At 44.4% G+C, this 22,029-nt stretch overlaps 1 protein-coding gene across 3 annotated transcripts in view; it reads right to left on the bottom strand.

Annotated features, from left to right (window-relative positions):
• The window catches only part of adgrb2 (adhesion G protein-coupled receptor B2), a 268,475-nt gene that overhangs the window by 17,403 nt on the left and 229,043 nt on the right, over positions 1–22,029 (bottom strand). For all 3 annotated transcript variants that reach the window (XM_028596716.1, XM_028596717.1, XM_028596718.1), the window contains 7 exons: positions 15,747–15,846; positions 14,517–14,588; positions 12,360–12,452; positions 8,503–8,542; positions 8,068–8,082; positions 5,866–6,038; positions 5,002–5,718 (listed from right to left, as the gene is read on the bottom strand). In XM_028596716.1, the coding sequence (XP_028452517.1) occupies positions 5,002–5,718; positions 5,866–6,038; positions 8,068–8,082; positions 8,503–8,542; positions 12,360–12,452; positions 14,517–14,588; positions 15,747–15,846 (1,210 nt within the window). The remainder of the gene's footprint in view (positions 1–5,001; positions 5,719–5,865; positions 6,039–8,067; positions 8,083–8,502; positions 8,543–12,359; positions 12,453–14,516; positions 14,589–15,746; positions 15,847–22,029) is intronic.

Genomic DNA, 22,029 nt, shown 5'->3' with positions numbered 1-22,029 from the left:
CTACGTGGCTCCCATCTCTCCAGCCCATGGGCCCACCACCTGTGGGAGGAACCGTTGGGGTCGGGTGCGATGCCACATGGGTGGCAGTGAAGGTCAGGGGCCTCGGACGGACCAGACCCGGGCGGCAGACGCTGGCTCTGGGGACGTGGAACGTCACCTCTCTGTGGGGGAAGGAGCCGGAACTGGTGCGGGAGGTGGAGCGCTACCGGTTAGATCTGGTGGGGCTTACCTCACGCACAGTCTCGGTTCTGGAACCATACTCCTGGATAGGGGTTGGACTCTTTTCTTCTCCGGAGTTGCCCAGGGTGTGAGGCGCCGGGCGGGTGTGGGGATACTCACAAGTCCCCGGCTGAGCGCCGCTGTGTTGGAGTTTACCCCGTGGACGAGAGGGTCGCCTCCCCACGCCTGCGGGTTGTGGGGGAAAACTCTGACTGTTGTTTGTGCATATGCACCAAACCGGAGTTCGGAGTATTCGGCCTTCTTGAGACCTTGACTGGAGTCCTGCATGGGGCTCCAGTGGGGGACCCATTGTTCTGCTGGGGGACTTCAACGCACACGTGGGCAATGATGGAGACACCTGAGAGGCGTGATTGGGAGGAACGGCCTCCCTGATCTAAACCAGAGTGGTTGTTTGTTGTTGGACTTCTGTGCTAGTCATGGATTGTCTATAACGAACACCATGTTCGAACATATAGGGATGCTCATAAGTGTACCTGGTACCAGAGCACCCTAGGCCAAGGTCAATGATCGATTTCATAATCGTTTCATCTGATCTGAGGCCGTATGTTTTGGACACTCGGGTGAAGAGAGGGGCAGAGCTGTCAACCGATCACCATCTGGTGGTGAGTTGGGTCAGGGGTGGGGGAAGACTCTGGACAGACCTGGTAAGCCCAAACGTGTAGTGCGGGTAAATTGGGAACGTCTGGAGGAGGCCCCTGTCCGACAGACTTTCAACTCACACCTCCGGGCGGAGCTTTTCGTGCATCCCTGTGGAGGCTGGGGGCATTGAACCCGAGTGGACAATGTTCAAAGTTTCCATTGCTGAAGCTGCGGCGAGGAGCTGTGGTCTTAGGATCTTAGGTGCCTCAAGGGGCGGTAACCCACGAACACCGTGGTGGACACCAGTGGTCAGGGAAGCCGTCCGACTGAAGAAGGAGTCCTTCCGGGATATGTTATCTCGGAGGACTCCGGAGGCGGTTGCAGGGTACCGAGGGGCCCGAAGGGCTGCAGCCTCTGCCGTGAAAGAGGCAAAGCAGCGGGTGTGGGAGAAGTTTGGAGAAGACATGGAGAAGGACTTTCGGTCGGCACCAAAGTGTTTCTGGAAAACTGTTCGCCACCTCAGGAGGGGGGGAAGGGGAACCATCCAAGCTGTGTACAGTAAGGATGGGACACTGTTGACCTCCACTGAGGAGGTAATAGGGCGGTGGAGGGAGCACTTTGAGGAACTCCTGAATCCGACTAATACGCCCTCTATGTTAGAGGCAGAGCTGGAGGATAACGGGGATTGTCGCCGATTTCCCAGGCGGAAGTCACTGATGTAGTCAAACAACTACACAGTGGCAAAGCCCCGGGATTGATGAGATCCGTCCAGAAATGCTCAAGGCTCTGGGTGTGGAGGGGCTGTCCTGGTTGACACGCCTCTTCAACATTGCGTGGAAGTCTGGGACGGTGCCAAAGGAGTGGCAGACTGGGGTGGTGGTTCCTCTTTTTAAAAAGGGGGACCAGAGGGTGTGTGCCAATTATAGGGGTATCACACTTCTCAGCCTCCCTGGTAAAGTCTACTCCAAGGTGCTGGAAAGGAGGGTTCGGCCGATAGTCGAACCTCGGGTTGAGGAGGAACAATGCGGATTCCGTCCTGGTCGTGGAACAACGGACCAGCTCTTCACTCGCAAGGATCCTGGAGGGAGCCTGGGAGTATGCCCAACCGGTCTACATGTGTTTTGTGGATTTGGAGAAGGCGTATGACCGGGTCCCCGGGAGATACTGTGGGAGGTGCTGCGGGAGTATGGGGTGAGGGGGTCTCTACCAGGGCCATCCAATCTCTGTATGACCAAAGTGAGAGCTGTGTCCGGGTTCTCGGTAGTAAGTCGGACTCGTTTCAGGTGAGGGTTGGCCTCCGCCAGGGCTGCTTTGTCACCAATCCTGTTTGTAATATTTATGGACAGGATATCGAGGCGTAGTCGGGTGGGGAGGGGTTGCAGTTTGGTGGGCTGGGGATCTCATCGCTGCTCTTTGCAGATGATGTGGTCCTGATGGCATCATCGGCCTGCGACCTTCAGCACTCACTGGATCGGTTCGCAACCGAGTGTGAAGCGGTTGGGATGAGGATCAGCACCTCTAAATCGGAGGCCATGGTTCTCAGCAGGAAACCGATGGAATGCCTTCTCCAGGTAGGGAATGAGTCCTTACCCCAAGTGAAGGAGTTCAAGTACCTTGGGGTTTTGTTCGCGAGTGAGGGGACAATGGAGCGGGAGATTGGTCGGAGAATCGGGCGCAGCGGGTGCGGTATTGCATTCAATCTATCGCACCGCCAGACGAAAAGAGAGCTGAGCCAGAAGGCAAAGCTCTCGATCTACCGGGTCAGTTTTCGTTCCTACCCTCACCTATGGTCATGAAGGCTGGGTCATGACCGAAAGAACGAGATCCAGGGTGCAAGCGGTCGAAATGGGTTTCCTCAGGAGGGTGGCTGGCGCTCCCTTAGAGATAGGGTGAGAAGCTCAGTCATCCGTGAGGAGCTCGGAGAGAGCCGCTGCTCCTTTGCGCCGAAAGGAGCCAGTTGAGGTGGTTCGGGCATCTGGTAAGGATGCCCCCTGGGCCTCCCCTAGGGAGGTGTTCCAGGCACGCCCAGCTGGGAGGAGGCCTCGGGGAAGACCCAGGACTAGGTGGAGGGATTATATCTCCAACCTGGCCTGGGAACGCCTCGGGATCCCCCAGTCGGAGCTGGTTAATGTTGCTCGGGAAAGGGAAGTTTGGGGTCCCCTGCTGGAGCTGCTCCCCCCGCGACCCGACACCGGATAAGCGGACGAAGATGGATGGATGGATGGATGGATGGATGTCTGCCGGATTTGCATTTTGGCAGTGAGAGGAGTTGCTCTCCACAGTTAGTTAAAAGCTGTATTTGTTCTTTAAAAGGGCAGAGTTGCTGATCGGATGCTATGGCAGCCAAGGTTTTGAAAGGTAAAGAGACGCAAACAGATAGAGAGGTGAGTTTCTCTCTGAGATGTCCTATTCACTTTGTGAATTCCACTGCTCATAAAACACAATTCAATTACCTACAGAGGAATCCTTACCTTAAACAGAGAAATTCCGTGATTCAGTGTGCTTTGTAATATGGGAGGCATGCAACATGCATATACATATGCAGTATATTGCATGTTTTGGTGGGGACACACATAAAGCAGTCATCATTAAGTAATTTACTCACTCATTCAAAATTCATAAGGAATCCTGCTGTGATTTGCGGTTATGATGGCATGATGGTCCTATAGGCAACCACAGTCACACACTAGTTTTTCATTATTTCAGTAAATCATACAATAACTTGACCTCTACAGCCAACATTTTGTCCTATGGAGAAATTCATTCATATTCCAATACTCCCTGTGGTTGTTTCTAATGATGATACGATGATAGAATAATGTGCCCTGTGAACCTTTCTCCCGCCTTGACGAGATCATTTAGTTTAAATTTACAAGCCTCTGACAAAAAAAATCGACAGTGAAATGAACACTGTGAGTACATTTGCGTGATCCCTCCATTATGCGTCCCCATGTTTGAATTGGGGGGTAAAACACTGCTGTGATTTAATCTTGAAAGGCACGCTCTGATATCCATCTCCAAATCAAGCATATTCAAACAGGGTGAAATTATAGCAGTAAATTACATCCCACCGGTTTCTCTCCAGATTCTTTTTTTTTTTTGGTATTCATGAGTGCACTCGTAGCTCTTCTGATTTTTTATGAGTTTTAATGACTCGTCCTTAACGTCCTCAGCCCTAAATGAAGCATCTGCACTTTTCGGTGAAAGTGTCGCTTCCATCTCCTTAATCAACCTTGTGAGTCAGCAAGATGCCAGTGGGGGAAGATCCAAAGTGTGTATGTGTGTGTTTATGAGTCTGTGTTATCCTGTGCTCGTTTGTGTGTGTAAAATTAAGGTGGGCTGAAAGACATTCACCAGGGGTATTTCCTCTGATCCTGTCTGTCTCAGTCCATCTGCTGTGCCACCTTGTATGGTTAGGAGGGGGTATCACACACACACACACACACACACACACACACACACACACACACACAGAGTAAACTAAGATGAAGCTGTCTGTCATTAAGAGAATAACTCATTTCAACGCTCATTGTCTCAGTCAGCGGCAGTGAATACTACTCAGCTGAGAATAATAGCAGTTGTCATAGCAGACTTGTTCTGAAGCACACAACTGTGCTATTATTGCAGTGTGTTGGACATACTGTTGCTGTATATCAAAGACTATGTATTAGAAATTGCTTGAATTGTTTGAAGGCCACACTGTAATGTGTGTAATTATATGGATTTACTGTAGCTATACAAACTGACTTCTCTTCTTCCCATATTCTTATGTAGCCATAAATATTCATTACAAAAATCCATTTAGTGTAGTATAGAATCTTACAATTGATTTTTCTTAAGGTAAAATGGAATGTTGATTGGTTAAAATAGTTTTTTTTTTCCCAATGCAATAACTTTCTTGACCTAATGTGACACTACATTACATGCAAATGGTTTTATTTGCATTTTTCTTGTTTAAATTATAATCCTTGCATATACAGAATGTCACATTAACATTTTCTGCAGATAACTTTCCTCCCCCTTGCTGTCTTTCTCTCATTCTTTCACTTATAGCCACACCACCACCACATCCTTAACTGTGAACATCAATTGCGTGCTCAAGTGAAAGGTGGACATAGTAAAGAAGCTGCACCACCACCACCGGGAACTCCTCCTTCCTTCATCCCTCAACCTCTTACCCACCTCTAGGGATCCTGCTGAGAGGCTGCTGTTGGCATTGGTGCTACCCAGGTTGCGTGGCAGGGTCCTGGTTCTCTCCACTGCGGTTCCCCCCGTCAGAATCTGTCTGACCGAAGGCCTCTGGCCTGGCTTCAGCTGGAGCGAATGTCCGTGGGAGTGCACGTGTCCTCCGTGGGAGTGTACGAGACCACCCTGAGCCATCATGTGGCCGTGCCCGTGGGGCATGGTTTTGATCGTCCCATAGGAGCGGTTGAGGTTCATGGCGATGTTCATGTCGCCCACACTCGACGGCACAAAATCCGCCGGGTACGCCTCACTCTCAGCTGGGTGGAGGGTCAGAGGTGAGGGAGGCGGGGGGAAGGGAGGATCCTCCATTTCAATGTTAAGAGGCTTGTCCTCGCCCCCCAGTCCCAGGCCTCCTCCCTGGGAGGAGGGCGCTGGAGGTTTCAGACTGACCGTCCTACGAGGTAAGACCATGTAGTCTCCCTCCCCGCCTCCTCCACTTCCTCCTCCCCCTCTGCCACTCCCCATGCTTCCGGCACTTCCGTCCTGGGAGGTGTTGGAGGAAGGGGGCGGTCGAGCCCAGCCCAGGCCACTCTCGGTGCACAGGTAGATTGGAGCGCCGCTGCGTTGCTGCCCCTGCTGTCTCTGCTGATCTACGTTCACCTCCTTTTTTAGAGGAGTCTCGCTTAGCTCATTGAGGCCGCTGAGATTTGGCACCTTGAAAAAAAAAAAAAAAAAAAAGATTGTTTTAGTTTAACAAGTATTTCCTGAAGGCAAGATCATCTCAAATCAGAACTTCCTGAGGCTAGATTTTTGAACAGTTATTATCCAATCTGTAAATCAATGTAAACGTTAATCCTGTACCTGTACGATGAGGTTGGGAGGGGGGATGTTCCCGGGGAGGGAGGTAAAGTTGACCCCCACTCCCCCCTCCTGATGGGCTGCCAGCTTGGGATCATCCTCATCATCCAGGGAGATGCGGGAAAGGGTGCCAGTGATGGTGGCCGGGTTACAGGTGTTCACCTCCTTGAATATGACTAGAGGGAGATGCAAGGAGACAAGGAAAGCCAACAAGAGAGTAGGGGAGAGGGATAAAATAGAGGAGTTAGGGTAGTTGATGAAAGAAAGAAAAGAAGAAGAGGTGAAGGGCGTATGGGTAAGGTAAAAGATGGGGCAAAGGGTGAGGAAGAGGAACATTTAAAGAGAGAAAGAGGAAAAGATGTTGAATGGAAAGGAATTGATATAGTTCATGCCAAACAGAAGACAGTTGACAGAGAGATAGGTGAAACAGAAACATAACTTAGGTTGTGATACTTAAGGTTGTCTGCAGCTTTAATGTATAGCTGTGACACAGATTGCATCTCCCAAAAAAGTTTCAGTTCTCATTTTGGGTTTATATGGTTCATAGTAGCTGAGACGAGTTTTGTCTCTGACACTGTGACCTTAAGTCTTGCTGCATCTTGAGGTCTGCCGTTGAGCCAGGATTTTTATTAGCTTGGAAGAAGAGCCCGAGTGCAAAATGCTGTGTGCTTGAAATGAAATGGAGCCAAATTCCCTCGCTACAGAGTCCTAGCCCATATCTTGCTCACCAGCTTATTATTCCCTGTATGTGAGTCTGTCTGAGTTTATGTTCTTTTAATACTGAATGTATCAACTTGTATTTTGGTATGAGGGTATGATTTTTTATTAAATAACACCATAAATAAAAACAGAGCATAAAACTACTTACAGAGGGTTTGGGTTAGCTTTCATGCATGTTGTTGAGAAAAAAAAAAAAAAAAAAAAAAAACTACAAAAAGATACTATACATTTCTAGAGTAGCTACTCTAAAATAAACTATGACATGCTGATGAGAGACGATGTTCAGAGCTTACACCAATCTATCATCGCAATCAAACAAAACTCCAACCGTTTGGAAGTTCATGCCAGATGTCATGCTCATTCTGTCACCATCAGAGGAAAGAATATTCACTCTGTGGCCTGAAAAAATCCAATTCTAGACCAAAGCATGTTAACAGCATTGATGTGACAAAATGTCAATCTACACGTTTCATCAAAAGTTGAAGCTGGATCCTGCGGAGTCTGAGCATACTAGCAAGGACACTGTCTGAGTACAGAACCTAGCATTTTCTCTGTTTCGCTGTCCTGTTGGTGCAATGTGATGTGAAAGGACTGGATAGGTTTTGGGAAATCTGATCCCTTCACATCTGCATCAAACAGTGGAGACCCAGAGAATGACCTATAGATGAATCCGGCAGTTGTTTGTTTACTGCGGTGGAATAGCTCCAGTGACAGTGAAAGCAGAGATGTTTGGGTTAATCACTGTCGGCAGTCGCCACCTCTGACAAATGAAGGTGGTCTGTGAATGTGAAAGTTATATATTGTTAATTATTACACAGCCTTTGGGGCAAATAAAGTAACATTAAAGTACTGCTTCTGTCTGCCCTCCACAGTGTGGCTAACAAAGTGCTGTGTGGAATAATGGTAGCTTAAACCCTGAAGGAATTACTTGCTAGCTTATGATTACAATCATCAATCTCCATGATTTCAGAAGATAATCAGAAGAAATGCAGCATTTCATTAAAAGTATTGGAAACACAGAATACTGCAGAAGTGGAATTTCGGCCCCAAAAAATATAAGAAAGTACCAGCTAGCAAGAGACATAAGGTGGCTCGGTCTTTTGTGTTCACTGATCGGTCCTTTGTGATCGATACATAATGATTTATTGGAGATTTATACAAGTGAAATTGATTGATTTAATTTCTGGTGTGGAAGCAGCTGCGAACAGCACAGCCCAGAAAAGACAACTTTTGTTAAAACTCAACCAAATTTCATTGGAAAGTTTAGGTTTTGTAGAAACGGTTCTCCAGGATTAATTTGACAAATTTTTTGGCAAAAGTGCTTGAGAAGTGAAATCCTTTGTTAGATGCAAGTTTACATGTGAGGTGCCACTGCAGTAATGGTGGCTTCCTTAGTTCTACAGTACAACCCTGATTCGTCTATAGCAATTAAGTCAAGGGACGGACCAGGCAGTGTTAAGGAGGTCAATTGGGTGCAAAACTTACATGGGTGTCCTCTCTCTGCAAGGGTGGAGGGGGGAAAGTGACTGTGTTAATATTTCCAAGCACAACACATCGTGGTACATTTGTAAAACATCCACACGCCCACACCCACACACAACCATTGTCAGCTGTGAGTGAAACCAGTCGGAACACATTGAGGAGTGTTATTATCATGCGCAATTAAACACAGTCTCATCCAAACATATGCTCGCTGAACACTGGGCAGAATCAGTGCGATTGATAAGGCATTAAGGCATTTTGTACACAACTGTGTTGAGATCTAGCACATCATCTCTTGTCATTTTATCAACATGCACAGCAGCCAGCTTAAGTAACAGATGTCCATTGCCTTTCTGCAATGCTAATCCTGTGTTGGACAAAAGGAAGAGAGACAAAGGGAGGAAGGGAAAGAGAAATCAGGTGGAAGGGAGAGCTCACCTGTCTGACATGCCAAGTCCACATCCTTCTCAAAATCCGTCTGAGAGAGGGTGGCAGGGTAGGAAGAGAGGAAAGACAATGAGTGTCATTACATTCACTACATTATAGAGGCCTGATGAGTGATTTGATCTTGAATGGGTATGCTCTATCCAATGACTCTGATGCTCAAATTTGACATTAAAGAAAATAATAGGATCTGTTGCCATGGTGACACCTACCAACCCAGTCAATTAGTAATGTCCTTTGTGAACGAGACCAAAAGAAGAAAAGATTTCTTCATATAGTGAATATGTCCACAGCCTTTTCAAACCAAAAAGAACAGACACTTTTGTATGATGACACACACTGCTACTTTGTTCACCATGTGTATCAGTTCACAGCAGCAGATCCAAATACAGTCTTTGAAAGAGACAAGCAGAGAGCTGAGGAGTTTTGCCAGGTATGTAATGCTACTGTATGCCTCATCAGTCACCTCGCTATCGTCTGAATGCAAACAGGGACAGAAATTTACACTGCAGCAAAACTATTATCTGCTGTACCAGTCGAAGCAAAACTTCCCGCCGAGCTTTTCTTAGACTATAACAAATATATACAATATAAGAATACAAAATGTTTCTACGATTTATTCACACCAACAACCAAAACACATTCACAACAACACTATCTGCACTCAGTAGTAGTTTTATGTAGATAAGGCAACAGAATATGATGTTTTTTTGCCTTGATCTAGAATTCACTGAGGAAAGCAAGGTGACACACTACTCCTTGGGGTAAAAAAAAAAAAAAAAAAACACCCCCAAACCCAGAGGGCAGTGGGTTGAATGAAGAAGTGTTGTTTCCAAAATGGCCACCACTCAAGTTTCTGAAACTTCAGTGAAAGTGAAGCTCATTGCTATGCAGTTGTAGTCCTCCCTTCTCTCGCCACAGAGCCTTCTCCTGTCCTCGGCGGGATTCACTTACAAAAGCCTTTGTTTGGATAATAAACTACAGATTTTAGACAGTTTGGGCACGCCACACAGGCAAAGAGAAGGGGGAGAAATGAAAAACTGAAAGAGGGAAGGAGAGAATGTGTAAAGGTCTCAGAGGAGTGGAAAAGCTCTTAGTACGCAAATCACCCGCAGCCCCATTAATGGGTCTCTACTAAATGGACGGAGGAGGATATGAAAGAAACCTCTCTCTCTCTCTCTGTCCCTAGCTGCCATCCACATTGAGAAAATAAATCATCTTTATTTTAACTATAACACACTCTCTCTCTGCAACAGCCTCACAGGTTAAGTACAGTGAGTCATCAACGTCAACTGTTGCAAACAATAGTAAAAACACCCTAAGGGAACACAGCCCTATTGTCGAGTCCTACTGACTTATTTTACAGCCTATAATATACAGCATTCTTGGTGAGGTTACCACTGAAATGAATGCATAGAAAACCATCATTTCCTAAAACAATAAAAAATCCCCAAAGACTATAGACATTGTCGGCTTACCCTGCTACAGTAAACAGGCTTCTATTTATACATCACAGGTATTCCTACTAAGATTTAAAGGTGCAATATGTAATCAAAACAAAACAAAACTTAATGCAATGATGACTTTTTTAGTTAAAGGAATAGTTTGACATTTTGGGAAACAAGTGTATTGTTTCTTGCCCAGAGTCAGATGAGAAGATTCATACCTCTCTCTTGTTTGTAACCTAAATATGAAGCTTCCGCCAGCAATTAATTAGCTTAGCTTAGCAAGAAGACTGGAAACAGGGGGAAACAGCTAGCAAGGCTCTGTCCAAAGGTAAAAGAATATGCCTACCAGCACATCTAATCTCACTAATTAGCATGTTATATCTTGTTAAATGGGAGCATAGGATGTTCCCTGCACAGAGAAGTGACCTTCTGAAATTAAGAACTAAAAGTCCCTGCCCCTAGCCAAGAAATAGTACAGCACATAACCCCCGGTAAAACCACAATGTGAGGTTTTTAAACGTTTGTACAGATTAGACAAACAAGATATAATGGTAAATAGTAAGCCTAGTAGCCGTTTCCAGTCTTTGTGCTAAACTCACCAGCTGTAGTTTCATATTCAGCGTATAGACATGAGAATGATATCTTTATTAATGTCTAAAACTCATGGCAGGAAAGCAAATAAGTGTATCTTCCAAAATGTTGACATTTTCATTCCTAATATTTGTTCCTATTTGTTACAAAATATCATTTTACAGATTCCACCTTTTATCAATCTATGGGCTTTACTATTCGTGATGACGGGTGTTTTTTTCTACAGGTGACATACTGGTTGGCTGCCGATGTGGTTGTGGATGTGATTAGGAGCGTGGTTGTGGGTATTGTTCAGGATGGGGTTATGCTCATGAGCGTGGCTGTGCTCTGGCCCGGGGTTGCTGCGGGGCAGACTGTAGTAACAGCCTTGCTGGCATGCCTGGTGGGCCGTCGGTGGGAACTGCTGTGGGTGGCGACCTGACAGGCACGGGTATGTGCCGTAATGCAGAGAGCCACACTGCTGCCCACAGTAGCTCACGTTTGGACACTTCTGATGGTGTAAAAAATGGTGGAAAACATAAAGTTGCAATGTTAGAGGAGAAGATATAACCCGTTTTGTAGAGGAGAGCACTGAGCTTTAATCAGAGATTAACTAACAAAATGATTTGTCTAAAGACGGATTGGATTCAACTTCAGCAAGATAGCTACACTCCTACATCTTTATGGTGTCGGGTTTAACATTCTAATGAGATTTCCTGTAGATACAGAACAAACATCTGAGAGTGATTATGATGGGGATACAGCCTAACTGGCGGCAGCTTCACCAAATTATCCTTCACAATTAATATTCTCAAGAATATTGTGTCGTTCATACGACATACGCCCTCCGTGCATATGTGCCATCTGAGAAGATTTCTTCAAAGTCATACATATTGAGAGAAAACTTACAGGTTCACTAGCTGTCTTCCTTAACAGAGCAATAGCAGGCATAGCAACGAGCTGTGTGTATGATAACAATACCTTCAACCAAAATTTAAATGAGCACAGTTAGACTGTAAATGTTCCTCACGGTTATGAAAACAGAGACAGAGAAAGTGTCATAATGGGCTCCCCGAGCAGAATGATGGCTCCAAAGTTTAATCTTGATAACCTCAGAGGGGCGTTCAGAAAGCCATAATCGTTACCGCAAACAGGTTTGAGGGAGAAATAAAGGGAAGAGCGTTGTGAGAGTCGCTTATGCTCTCATCATAGCAGTGTGACCGTACTGACATTGGCAAGGCAGTACAAGTCTATATGATTTATCACACTATTAGCTCATTTGGAAGACACAATAACCTTATGGGAGCTCTGTGATCTTCAAATAAAGAGAAGAAGTTTAGGGTAAAAGTAAATAAAAGTGCTGAAGTGTATGTTTTGGTAATTCATGGAAAGCTGTGGGCAATATACACATTTTTATCTTGTCGTGAGTACAAAAAACGAGAATGTCAAAAAAAAAATGCATGGATTGTTATTCCAGCAGGTTATTGTTACAGAAATGGTATTTGTTGTCAACTTTTCATGTCCAGTTATGGCACTATAGTAAGTTAGTTTCAGGCTGGGAGTGAAATTGCATTTCTTTGGGGAATGACATTTTTGGAAAATAAAATGTGGAAGATGCATAATGAATGAACAATAATGAATTCCTGTTAAGGGGAAAAAACTGGTGAAGAATAAAAAAGAAAGAAGACAGAGCCAGGTATGAGTTTGAGCACTTCAATAATGGCAATCATGCTTCTTGTTATAGGAGCCGAAGGTTCCAGAAAGCTCGAGCCGGGGTAATGTAAGTCTGAGGCTAATGGACTGCAATTTGGGATGAAATGGAATGCTATTCACCATGATCTGCACCTGTCCGTTCTTGCAGGAGTCTGGTGAGTTTTCGCTGTCATCTTTACATCCCCCCATCCTACAGCGCACTGCATCCTGCACCTGAAGAGGGGGGATGAATACAGAGAGGAAAAGTAGAAGGGGGACAAAATGATGGAGAGGAAGGGCAGATGCAAAGGAAAGAAGTTAGTGGAGGAACGTTTACTCAAGTTAGTTTTGGCAAATGTTGGAACAGGGGAAACTCGCTCCCTTAGAAATGTTATATTCTTGGTCTTTATCGTTGCAATGACGGATGTTCAGTGAATACTAAATTATGTGAAAATGGCAAAGTAAATGGAAGAGTTTTATTCATCGCAAAGTAGCTCACTTTGTAGCTTATGCAGAAGTTAGTGGATTGATATAGAAAGCACACATCAGTTCTTCAAAGTGGCCTATTTGAGCGTTGTGAGATCAGTGGTGTTCGGTCCAAATTAGAACCAACAGCACGGAATAGGAATGTTCCAACCCGTGGGCCCTTCCACTGTCATTTAGTTTTTCTTTATCCTCCCACATAAAGGTGCCTAAGCAAACACACACCAGCCCACCGTCAAAGAATGAGTTCTTGTAACACACCTCAAATAAAAGCGATTCCTTCGCATTATGTTTCACAGCAAACTCCGAGATCCCCCATCAGGCTCTGTATTATGGATACACTGGTTACTTACTGAGAAACAACATCATTTCTCAATTTTGCCACTGTCTAATCCTATAAGAATCTTATGGGTGGAAACGAGAGTGCTAGCCACTGGGTGGTCTCATCTGTGTGTGTGTGTGTGTGTGTGTGTGTGTGCCGCTACAAATGGAGTAGATTGGAGTAGATCCCATGTCTGATTAATACTGCGTGGGCTAGGGTATTGCCTCCATGGTTTCCTTCCATCCGTCTCTTTTCTTTATGTCCATACTCATCCTCGGCAGCATTTGTTCCCCACTCTCTCTTAGTGTGAGTGTGTGTTGCCAATGCAGCTCATTCTTACTTCAAAGTGAAGAGCCCCTCTATGTGTCCATACCTCTCTCTCCACCTTCCTCTCTATTTCCTACTCCCTTACCTCCATCCCCTGCTTCGCTCTTGAATCATGTTTTTTCCCCCCCACAGATCTCAGTGTGTAATTTGTGTTCATCCTCCTTCCTCTCCTTCCTCTCTACTCATGTTGCATATGTTCATTTGCCTGCCTTCATTGCGACTGATCTCAGCAGGCTGACTGAGCTACCGCCGTCTTTTCATTCTCTGCTGCACCCTCACATTCAGCAGGTGCCATCCACGGCGCCACGCTCACCAGGCACGTTTTGTGTCTGTACTTGTCTGCACTTCAAATAACATCACACTTTGAACTGCCTTCTCTCTTGTTTTGCAGCGTAATTCTTCCTCACTCTCCTTCTTGTTCCTTGTCTTCCCCCCTCCTTCCCTCCCTTTGGTATGGAACTCGCCTCTGCCTGTTGTTCAGCAGCTACGAAGGATTTATACAAGGGATTTTCATACATTTACAATAAATAATTCCTGGATTTACTGTACCCTGATCCCTGCCGCTTTTGTGATATTGATTTAATGCAGCTAAGCATTCCAGGCATTTAAGAATTCACTTACGCTATGCAGTGCATTCAATATCATAATGATCTCTTGGATATAGGCAGGGCTTTGTGGGGTGTACACACATCAGCAACACATTTACAGTTATAGAAAACTGATGACATTGTAAATCCATTAATTGAAGTGAGTGCATTCGTGAGTTAGCCAATGGAAAAATGAGTGTGCGCGCATTTGTGTGTGGAAATGTCTGTCTCAAGGGCATTATTAGTTAGGGACTTATCGTCTTATTCCGTACAGCATCTTAGTAAGCTCCTTAGAGCAGCCTTGGATCAGACGGACAATACTGCACTATCATACTGCATTATGGAGAAGAAACGCCGCAACATAGGACATAAATACCGTGCTAATCCCTCTCATGTTTCCTTGTGTTCTGCCGTGACTTTGAACTGACCTGGAAACTAACGTGACATTTGCGAACACAAATCGCACCTGTCGTAGGGAGTGAATGTCGGCGAGGTCACTGTGTGGTGCCTAATTAAAAATGCATGCAACATTATTGGGAACCACACAGCTGCTTAGCAGGAAGAGGAAACCGGACTCACCTCTCGGCGCATTGCACAGTGGACAATGATGATGACAAAACCTTGGACAGAGTCGAAGACTGCAAAGAGGACCTAGAGTGGCAAGAAACATTGGCTTGTGAATTATTGCACATTGTTATATTATTGCAGTGGTTCCCAAACCTTATTAAACCATGGCACACTTTCAGTCATTTTTGTTTCCTCCATACGCACTCCATCACACATACCACAAGTAACACAGGATATATATGAACTAATATCAATATTTGGCACCATTGCTACTTTTGACAGTTTTTCCCTACAGAAGAGGCATTCTAATGCAGGACAGCTAACCTCTACTCACCACAAAAAGCTGTAAGCTTGCGGCTGCTTACGTTATACAGACTCATTATAGCTCTTTTGGCCGGAAGGTTCAGTTGTATCAAACTATGTTGAGGGCTGAGATGTATCCGCATTTTAATACTTTCCATCACTGCTCTGACAGTCAACATTTCTGACTTACTGTATGTGCACATGGAAATCTCACTAACCGGAACGTGTGTTGTGTTGCCATGACAAACAGCGACCTTGAGGTGTCATGACCATTCTTAGCTGTACTATAATTGGAAAAGTTAAGCATTTAGAATCGTGATATGGTGATATTTTTTCGCCTTTTGTTACAGTTGAAAATGGAATATAAAAATGTAGTTAATGTAAATGTTGCCTTGTTTTGTGATGAGTTAGGGTTAGGTGAAAATGCTCGAAAAAAAAAGAAATAAATCTTGTTGCATGCTTTAGCTGTCTTTAAGCAGCCCCCACTTTGCATACCAATGTATTATAATATCCTGTGTTACTGCAATGCTGTAGTAAAATGACTCCGTAATCATTACAGAAACACTGATATGGGAAGGAAATGAGTCAGCCAAGTCATGTTTATTCATAATAAATCTTCGCAGCCGTTCTTACTTTCATTCATAGACTGTGTCTCTGCTCATGGTCCTGACACTGTGGAGACTGTAGGTTTTTCTTAGTTTTCTAGTTTCTTCTTTGGCTTATCCTCTATTTAAACATGGTATCATTCAGGTTTAATCTTTTTGTCTTCATGGCCAAATGTGGAAAAAAAGTAAACAATCGAGGCTCCTAAAGAGTTGCACTTTTGATGCCTGATGCCATTTTAAAGCTGCTTTTTCCATGATACATCAAAGGTATGTACAGTATATGTGTAAGTTACAGTGTGTGTAAGCATCTGCTAGTGTTTCTGAGACAAATCACCTGGAAGAGTGTGGAGCGCCGGTCGGTTATGGCCAGCACTGCTGACATCCAGGTTAATGCTAACAGGGGAAGAACTACGCAGGAGCTCCACAGAGACGCCCTGTCAGAGAAATAGAAAAGGAGGCAGACACAGAGAGGGAAAGAGGAGGGGAAAGAAGGAGAAGGAACAAGGGCTTCAGTCTCATACACCAGACCAGCCAGCTTTGGTGAGTCACATAACTCTCTCTCACACACACACATCCACACCCACCCACCCACCCACAAGTCATAGGTTCCATAGTGGGCAATTTTGACGCTGATTGGCACACTGATGCTTGCATCACACTTAATATTCCAACTGAGAAGTGGAAGATGATGTGTAATCATGTAGATCGTTATGTGACTGACAATTGCTCACATTTACATGGTTGATGCGCACTAAGTGTCATGCTGCTGGACTGTGAGACAATAGGCAGAGGGCCAACAGGGAGGAGGAAGACAGGCTATTGACAAGTACTGACACAGGGGCTTCTGAGGAGTGAGTGTGTGTGGAAGTGTGTGCATCTGTAACTCTATGGAGTCAGAGACCAATTTAAAATGTTCATGCTGTTTAAGCACATATTCCTGGTTTTATAACAGTCAGTCTGACAGACAGACAGCTCTGTTTTACGCTGAGAAATATGCACGTCCCTTTACAGGTGCATGTCCAAAGGCAATCAATAAAAGAGAAAATAGAGCAATAAATAAAAAAAAAACAACCATACAATATGGTTCAGTAAAGCCAGCCTACATTCTATGTGAAAATACATACTCTAATACAGCAAGTGTACCTCATCATACATAAGTGTTATTTTAATGAGCTGTTATATTTCAAAGTGCTGCAAAGTCATTTGGGAGGAATATGTGGAAAGTTTTTTTTTGTCACAATTTTCTTTCTAGAAATAAATTCCCAAATCATAGTCTTTAATGCTTTATCAAGACACTAAGGCATACACAGACAAGGCTTACTATATAGTAATGCTACAGAGAATGAAGGAGTGTTTAATACCAGCAACTTTTGAGCTGAATTATTTATATATTTGTTGTTGCTATTTCAGTAAACAATACAGACATTACACAGTGCACACCGTTTAATTATGGATTTCCACAAGGATTTCTGGAAGCAGATTCTTTGAAGGACCTTCCAAACAAATAGTATACTGCAAGCAGCAAGAAGAAGTGAAGTAATGTGAATATGAATGACCATATCTAATGATAGACTACGGGCCTTATCTTGCACTCGGCGCAGCGCAGTGCAAAGCTGACGCAAGTGTCTTTGCTAGTTTAAGACCGACGTAGTTGTCCATTTCCCGTCCAGCGCGCGCGTCGTTTAAATAGCAAAAGCACCTGCGCCCATCTGTGCGCCCATGGGCGTGCTGGTCTTACAGGGAGGTGTGTTCAGGTGCATTATTGCTCTCTTGAGGCAGCAGGAAGTGATCGTGCCATTGACCAACAAAAACCTGGTCTAAAGGCAATAGTGTAACAGTGAATTAGTAAAATGTGCCTAGGCTCGTGCACAGCGCGCGCGCACACTATGCTTGTTACACACAAAGGGAAGGGCAGCAGTACACAAACATGCAAAAGATTACAAATAAAAATACTACGGTGCAAATCCGCCATCATAATAGCAATGCGCCAAGGTACAACCGTGCTTGGCTTTCAAGGGGATTGGGAGATGACACTCGTCATCATTGGGAGATGACACTGATTGGTTTATTGCATGTTACGCTCAAAACACACCTATGAATTAATGAAGACACTAAGTACAACCCTTTTGAACCATGCGCCCGGCGCACAGACCCTTTTTTCCGCCATCAAACTAGCAAAAGTGGATTTGGACACGCCCTAAACGCAGCTACGCTTCACGCCGTGCGCATAGATCGTTAAAATAGGGCCCTATATGTATTCAGCAAAGATGTAGGTGGATCTGCGTTCAGCAAAGCTGTGTGTAAATAAAGTCAATAATGGCTGCCTGTTTTCCCAGCGACAACAACAAACTGATACAAACTTGTTACTGCAAATAGGCAATCTCATCCCATTAGCGTCCAATCATGCAACAACACAACTAAGAACAGAGCCTTCCTTTAAACAAAGCACTCTTTCAAAGTAAACACAAAGCCATAATGAAAGATTTGCACAAGGACATCGTTAAATATGCACAGGATTGTCTGCAAGAGTAAAACGGGAGGAGGGGCTTTCATTAAACTGGCTGCTCTGAACATGAAACCATGACTACGAACCTCTTAGCAGGCAAATAATACGGTCTCCAAAAACAAAAAGGTCTTTGATCTTTTTCTTGTGACACTATATAGTGGCACCTTCTAACATGTCAACACCCAATAGGAGATGCTGATAGGGAGATTGTGAGATGCTTTAAGTTCAAAGAGTGGCCTACAGTTGGAAATACATATACTGTAACTGCCATACTGTCCATTTTTTCATTACATCACCTTGTTTTGCATCCTAAATGATCTCTTATAGCAGCACACTTTATAGCATATGCATCACTGCATTGTTTGGGTAATGTGCACTTATAAGTATGAAGGAAAGACAAACATGTAAAAAGAATAGTCTAGGAAATGTGTACTGCACTCCAGCTTCTTTGCCAGGTTTGAAGCACACAACAGCATGCCCCCCACAGAAAACGACCCCCCTCCCCACGAACAGGCTCTGTGCCTGACTGCAGCCAGTGTGAAGAGAACCCTCTCCAAGATCAACACCCGCAAGGCTGCAGGTCCAGACAACATCTCTGGTGGTGTGCTGAAGGACTGTGCCGAGGAGCTCAAAGATGTCTTCACAGACATCTTCAACGCTTCTGAGTCAGGCTGTTGTTCGGTCGTGCTTCAAAGCCACCACCATCCTAACCCTAACCCTTTCAATGACTATTGCCCCATGCACTGACCCCCATCATCATGAAGTGCTTTGAAAGTCAAGCCCCTGGAGTTGGACATCAGTGAGGACCTCTCCTGGACAACAAACACTGCATCCCTGGCCAAGAAGTCCCAGCAGGGCCTCTACTTCCACCCAAACTGAAGAGAGCGAGAGCCCCCCCCACCCATCATGTGTTCCTTCTACAGGGGCACCATTGAGAGCATCCTGTCCAGCTGCATCACTGTGTGGTACGGGAGCTGCACTGCCTCCAACCGTAAGACCCTGAAGCGCATAGTGAAGGCTGCTGGGCGGATCATTGGTGTCTCACTCCCCTCACTCCTGGACATTTACCAAACCCGCCTCACCCGCAAAGCAACCAGCATTGTGGGTGACCTCAGCCACCCCTCACACAGCCTCTTCAACCTCCTGCCATCTGGGAGACGGTACCGGAGCATTCGAGCCTGATCCACCAGACTGGCGAACAGCTTCGTTCCCCAGGCTGTCAGGAAGCTCCCCTCTGCCCCCAAGAACGCTTGACTCTGAACCCCACCCCCCATCAGGATCTGCACTGGCCACTTTTTTTAAGAACTTTCTTTATATTGCACATTTCAATATCTTCATCTTTAGTTTTCTGTACTGTTCCGATTTTGCCTTACATTTGCACTATTTTGAATTTATTACTGTATGTACATATTATCTTTTTTTTCTCAATTGTATATATTACTTCTCTTTCTTTATCTTATTTGACATATTACTTCTCTTTTATCTTTATTTGTATATCTTTCTTATATTTTATATTATATTTTTTGTACTTTGTACATATTTTCAATTGCTCTGTTTGTCTGGCACATATTGCAGAATTGACAAATAAAGATGACTTGACTTTTTGAGAAGCAGAATAAGACAATACTGATTTATTCAAAATGTAGACCAATATATTCTAACTCCTCGCCCCCAGTATGTATTACTGACTTGACAAAGCTTCCTCCAGAGTCACAAAAAACATTATAAAACTATTTTCACAGACTGTATAGCACTCTGTACAATTAGACATGTTGTAAGAACTCTAAAAAAAATCATAAAACAGAAAGATTTAAATGCCTGCTGAAGCACCAGTAGATACAGTATGTAATATTATTGGTATGTTACATATCTTAATGTAAATGCTTTCTTCTCATTCCATTACTTAACTCCATCTGAAATATGATGTGTTCACTGTCACAACCAGTTTAAAGGGATAGTTAGGATATTTCAAAAGAGTTCAGATTTACGAAGTCAGACCATAACACAAACAAACCACCAGATCGATGTAGCGGTGGACCAGCAACTCCCAGGTCGTCGAGGTAAAATTACCGTTTTTGTCAAAAGAATCTGGTGGCTTTGAAGAGAGCATAGATAAAATAGCCCATTGGAAAAGGTAAAGCGCTGAAAATATTCGTAATATAGCGTACACTTAAACTGATATTGATTTGTTTAGGTGGGTCATTTTTTAGGTGGCTAAATGACGTTTTGCTGCTGCCACCGTAAACACCAGTACAATGCTTAGCTTTCGTGTCGGGCACTGCTGCCTGCTTCTAAAAACTGGGGCATGCAGACCGCCATCTACTGTACACTGACTATGGATAAAAACCTCATACAACCCCATTTCAAAATATCTGAACTATCCCTTTAAAGTGGTGGAACTGAGATGACCACACACCATATAAGATAATATAATGAGCCAGAAAGTTTAGCAACACAGGTACAGCAACACTTTTCATAATGCAACACAGTTTGTGTTATTCCTGACATTGTACTGCCCTGATGCGTTAAGCTTCTGCAATACTGCACTATGAACACAAACTCTAAAAATGGTTCACAAACACTGTCTGTCACAGGTCAGATTTGTGCTGCACGACCTGAGGAAAATCCATTTTGGATTAATCCATGCTCTCATTAAGAGTAGCGGATTACAATACAGGTGTTGTTCCCTTTCATTAGTTTGTTTTTTTATCCAGACAAGTCTGAATGTCATCTTGCATCATGACCGACAGCCAGAGATTAAAAGGATGGAGTAGAGAGAGAGAGAGAGCGCGAGAGAGAGAGAGAAATAGAAAGATGAAGATGGACTAACATGGCACTGCTGGCAGTCGAGCTGGACAGAGCGGTGCTCGAGATCACGCCACACTTGGAGCATTTCAGGAGCAGTCGGCTACGCGCCTCCGCTGGGACACTTTAGAACATGTGCACACAGAGACAAACACACACACACACATACAACCATGTGGGGGGGAGAAGAGGGAGTGGGGTGGGGGATGTGTGGAAACACAAATTCCAGTAATGGCGACAGGTGAATGTGCAGGCGTCACAGTTGCAAAAAGAATCAAAAGAAAAGGAGAAAAAGTGGGCACATCAAAGAGAGGCAGGGGAAAAGAAAAAAAGGGGGAAGGGGTGGGAGAAAAGAAAGAAAGGCAAATTAAAACCAGATCTTAAAAAAGTAGCAGCAATGAACAACAGTCAGAATACAAAGATTGAATCAGAGCAAGTGGAGAGAAAGTGAGAAACGGACATTGCAATGTTATAGCAGAATAGTGTGGATTAACAGATTACAGACAGACAGGAAAAACACCAACTATCTCATTCCACTGGCGGTGTATGCAAGCCTGTGCATATTATATTATCAGGCTGCAAAGGAAAGAAAAATACTTTGGCTGTTTACTTACAGATGACTACTCAGATGGAGAGAAACAGTGTGTGTGTGTTTGTGTGTGTCTGTGTGCGCGTTTGTGTGCATATATATATCGCAAGTGGAGAATGATGGGGCCATGCACGGGCTATGCTACATTAGCCTCCCATCACAGCTCATTGCCTTAGCGCCAGCCACATCCCCACAGCTTCATAAGGAAATACATTACACTAATGACAGCCTGTCCTGTTAGTAACACAAGCAACTACTCTGCAGGAGTGCTTAGATATGTGTGCGCTCCTAAAACACACACTTCTGAGAATCTGAGAGGGAACGTGCTTAATACTCTCATAACACCAAGGACCTCGCCTGTAACAAAGAAGGGAGCATCTTTTTTGTGTGTGTGTGTGTGTGTGTGTGTGTCTGAATGTGTATGCGTGTTTGTACACATCATCCGGTTTAATCGTAGTTGCATCAAAGGGTAACAAAAGCTAATCAACCTCCTGGAGAGCCGATCTGTAATATTAACCCTTGCAGCTATAGACAAATTATCAAATTTTGCAAGAGATACAGACATGGGAGGAAATGTTATGAGAGAGACAAAAAGAGAGAGAAAAACAATGGAATCAATAGGTATGGAAATGAATATGTGCGAGGGCTGAGGAAATCTCCACGCATAGGATTAGTAAAGATGATGAACAACCAGCCAACTGCTTTAAGAGAAGTAAT

Source organism: Perca flavescens, chromosome 14 (genome assembly GCF_004354835.1).
Source record: "Perca flavescens isolate YP-PL-M2 chromosome 14, PFLA_1.0, whole genome shotgun sequence".
Taxonomy (NCBI): Eukaryota; Metazoa; Chordata; class Actinopteri; order Perciformes; family Percidae; genus Perca; species Perca flavescens.
Note: the sequence above shows the minus strand (reverse complement) of the source record. Positions and strands in the feature narration are given on the sequence as shown.